This window comes from Egretta garzetta, unplaced genomic scaffold (genome assembly GCF_000687185.1).
Source record: "Egretta garzetta isolate BGI_Z169 unplaced genomic scaffold, ASM68718v1 scaffold107, whole genome shotgun sequence".
Classification (NCBI taxonomy): Eukaryota; Metazoa; Chordata; class Aves; order Pelecaniformes; family Ardeidae; genus Egretta; species Egretta garzetta.
The window spans coordinates 3499652-3504129 of record NW_009260399.1 but is presented as its reverse complement, the minus strand read 5'-3'; the positions used below and the strand labels follow the sequence as shown (position 1 = coordinate 3504129).

Here is a 4478-nt window from a genome sequence, read left to right as displayed (position 1 = left end):
AAAAATGATCCGAGGGCTGGCGCACCTCTCCTATGAGGACAGGCTGAGAGAGTTGGGCTTGTTCAGCCTGGAGAAGAGAAGGCTGCGGGGAGACCTGATTGCAGCCTTCCAGTACTTAAAGGGGGCCTGTAGGAAAGATGGGGAAAATCTTTTTAGTAGGGCCAGCTGTGTCAGGACAAGAGGCAATGGTTTTAAACTGAAGCAGGGTAGGTTCACACTAGATATAAGGAAGAAATTCTTTCCAATGAGGGTGGTGAAACACTGGAAAAGGTTGCCCAGAGAGGTAGTGGAGGCCCCATCCCTGGAAACATTCAAGGCCACGTTGGACGGGGCTCTGAGCAACCTGTTCTGGTTAGCAGTGTCCCTGCTCCCTGCAGAGGAGGTGGACTAGATAACCTCTAGGGGTCCCTTCCACCCCAAAACATTCTGTGAGTCTAAGATAAAGTCCTAGAGATACACTACAATTCCTTGCTCTGGAGCAAGAACACCGATCACACGAATTTTGCTGTGAAGCCACCTTCCCAGGGTGTTGGGAAGAGCAGATGTAAGCAGGGCAGTTTCACTTCACTGGTGTAGCCCAATGACAGGGACAAATATTAGGGAAAAAAAAAAGAAAAAAATACTCCCACAGCAAGCGATATTCCTCTCGGAAACACCAGAAATGGTCCCTTTGTCCTACTCACCAATTTTACTGCTGTGGTGGGAGAGACAGGATGGTGCGACAAGGCACGCAGCTGAGCATCTCCTACCAAAGCAAGGCAGGGGCTAAAGGCATCTCACCAACGTGACTGGTGTCAAGGGACCCAAAACTGGCCCCCAGCTCTCCACCACTTGGAGCAAATCCCAAGCTGCTGGATTCGTCCGTGTATCTTTTGCCATAATATTTAATTTTCCAGCCCGTAGGCAACTGACAGAGCAGATGTCACTGAAATGACTTAACGGATTAAGCTGCTGTTTGTTTAATTCTGATGTGTAAAATGTGTCACACTCCAAATAGTTTAGTATGTTAATGTACTAGTGCAGCAACCTTCAGCAATCTTTTGTGATTTTATTCTAGACCTATTTGCTTATTGATTTTATTTTAAATCATAAATAAAACCTGTTTTCTTGCTTCCTACCTACTTTTTTTAGGCATACTCTTAACTTCACCTTCAGTTTCCTCAAGCTGAATAAACAGAACTATTATCTCAAATAAACATTTAAGGTCCTAGCATATTTTATCTAAAATTCATTTGCATTAAATGGCATAACACAGATGTGAACTTCCAGAATAACGTATTCCGTTAATGATTGGCAGCACAATAGTTCGTAGCTGAGGGAGCTCTGGGGCTTCAACTTTCAGGAATAGCATTTTAGTATCTATGGCTGCACAAAAAAGCTGACCAAAGCCATATTTGGAATTGGTCTCTGAGTAATCTCATCAATAAAAATCTCCGAAATCTAAAATATTCTTATTTGAATCAAACTTTTCAAAGAAAGATTCTTCAAGTTTTCAATCCTAAGGTAAGGGGAAGTGATTAATAACTGCAACATGAAGTTTTATTTCTTATATTGGTATGCAGGTCCTTATGCTTCAATGGGACTATAGGTAACAAAGAGCGTACCTAGTCTCGAATCTGAAAACTATTAATCTCAAAAACATTTAAGGAATCAATTTTAGAAAAACTTGTAAAACATCATGATGAGCATTACAAATGAGGAATTCTAAGCTATAAGAATGAATAACGTCCATTTCAAACTAAAGGCGCAGTTCAATGCCTCCTAAATTTAACTCTTCTGTGGATTTGCATCAGTTGTTGCGGAACCTTGCTAGCTTGACAAACTATAAGCATGTATTAGTAAAATTAATCCTCTTGCATGTAGCTGCGCTCCTTTGATAAGTCAGCATCCCCAGCATTAGCACTTCTGGTTTCTTGAGACTCTCTGGGCACACGCAAGACGAATTTAACTTGCCAGCGCCTTACGCTGAGGCTCTGCCACGGCACATTTTGACAGGCGCTCCCCGTGGGGGCTGCAGGGCTGGCTGCTGTTTCATCAGTGGCTCCGCATCAACAACGCTGAAAATAGCCCTCATAAACTCCTTAAAATAAACAACAAATTTGAACAAGCTTTGGAGTACGCTTTTCAAAATATAGCTTCTCAAACATACGCTTCTGTGGTCTGAAGCCCAGCTAAAGCCCATGACTATACGATACTGAGGATCTTCTGCAAAGAAATACCTGCCCGTGTTCTTCTTTACGCCAGGCCTGCTCAACTTGACGGTGGTCAGATGACCACTCCTCACCAACAAGACTGCAGACACCCATACGCCCGACAGGCAGGGGCACAACCCGCTGGTCAGCCACCCCTGGAACAAAGGCCAGGCGTTGGAAAAAGGCTTCAAACGGCAGAAAAGTTGCAATGAGTTTGTTCAGCAATGCAGTTCTTCATCACCACCCTGTGCCGGTGCTGCACTGGTCCCCAGCAGACACCCCTGGTGTGGCCCATCTGCTCTGCGCCTCATTTGCACAGTTCTCGTTATGTAGATGTTCTTTCCCCTAGTATTAAATTATACCAGTATAATCTATAATATACACTCTTCTGGAACATGGAAATGATCAAAACCTGATGACAAAGACATGAATATGGGAACTTGATGCTGCCATACAGGGAGCATTAGGGGACAATCAGCGTGGTGCACCTCGGTCAGATTTTTCTTAATATGAACTTCGTTGTTTCGATGTCTTTTGAACAGAAGTGCTCTGTGTGGCTTGGAGTAGGTCCACTTTCCCTAGACAAATGTAGCCAGTAAACCAGCCTGACGCAGTACAAGCCCTCAGGACCAAAATAATCTTCACCCCAATAACTAAGCTTTCAGGTCCCCAGGGGATACAAAAGCTGACACGCATTATTGGTCTGATCTGGAACGGATCACAAATATTTTCCAAATTACCTATTGTATTCATGTGATCATGACTGATGGAAGCTGCAGAAATTGAGAAATTGGAAAGTTGCCTCCATCCCCAGCTTCCCTACCCAGCTGGGAAAGGGAGATGGGCGAGCAGAGAGAAAAGCGGGGCCTTTTCCACTTTTCTGCACGTATCTGTAACACTGGCCTTTGGGGAAAATACTAACTTAAGCCTGCCTCTAGAGGAAAGAGCTGCATGTCATCTCTTTGCCACGTTACGTCACCTTGAAAGAGCTTTAAAGAACTGGCAAGTGACAGTGGCAGCTGCTGGCCAGGGTCTGCTGGGCCAGGCGTCACCGCGGGCTGCAGATTCCTTGGTGGGGCTGCACGCTTGCAGCTCGGGTGCCCGTACGTGCAGCCTTTTCCTACCACGTAAAATTAAAAAAAAAAACATTTTCAAGGGTTACATTCCTGTGGGTTATATAAATATATTTAAGTTTTTTACATGTGCAGTCTTATCTAATGGGTGATATCAGTTGCAACCTTGATTTCTTTTTGGAACAAAATCTCCTCGTGGATATGATCCAGAGAGAAACAAAAAGCAAGGGGGGGGAACATTTAGGCTGCCTGGGGCATGGAGTTTACAGCAGAAAACTGGCTTTGTTGCCATCAGCTTTTACAAGCCCAAATCTTCCCTCCTTAAGCCGCTGGACAAGCTAAGGACAGATACTATTTTTCAAAACTTAGTGGTAGATGGCAAACAAATTAAGCTTTCGTTGTCCTGCCTTACTTCTGCAGACAAATGTCAGCCACTCGTGCCAATGCCAAGAATAACCCAAAATGTATTAAGCCTTATACATTTGAAGCCAGAGTGGCCTAACGGATGCAACATTCAATTCAGACTTTGGTATTTCAAATTCTTTTCCTCTTGACTAATGCTACCAAACACAAGTCACAAATATCTTCTCAGTTCTCCTGTACGTACAAGGAAATTCCCTTCTCTTGTGAGAGCTTTGCAGTCAATTGACAAAAAATACTATTAAAAAGCTAAATGTATTTATAAAAATACGCAGCACCAACAGTACCGTAATGAAATTCTACAAAAAGAAACCCTGACATCACAGAACATAAATGTGAAGAGTGATGCATCCTACCAAAAAAGGAAGCATTTCCTGCAAAATACGGCAGAATTTTCCTAAAGATGTTATCTTTCAGCTTGGGACTAAAAATAGTACGTTATTTATATAGTACACAAAGCCAAAGACAGCATCTCCTCCCAAAAGTTTACAAACAACATAAATCACAGTCAGATGAAATACAAGGGAATATTAATCTAACTGCAATTACCCTATTTTCCAATTTGTTATTGCATTAATCATTTCTTTAAGAGATAACATTTTAGGATGCTTACACAGAAGTGTACAACAAAAATTCTAAATAAATTGCTAAAAAGACACTTCAACACTGACAGCAAGATGCAACGTTCATCTCAGAAGCAGCGGAAGAGATTGCGGCCAAGAGACAAAAAGGAGTGAAACATGCAGGGCGACTCATTCATGGCTGAGGACAGCAGCTCTCCTGGATGTGTAGC

General features: G+C 42.9%; 1 protein-coding gene across 1 annotated transcript in view; it reads right to left on the bottom strand.

Moving 5' to 3' along the window:
• The window catches only part of ABLIM2 (actin binding LIM protein family member 2), a 135137-nt gene extending 132831 nt beyond the window's left edge, over window positions 1–2306 (bottom strand). The window contains exons 1-2 of the mRNA XM_035898651.1: window positions 2220–2306; window positions 781–907 (exon numbers count right to left, since the gene is read on the bottom strand). Of these exons, the coding sequence (XP_035754544.1) occupies window positions 781–907; window positions 2220–2306 (214 nt within the window). The remainder of the gene's footprint in view (window positions 1–780; window positions 908–2219) is intronic.
• Window positions 2307–4478: the final 2172 nt, after the last annotated feature.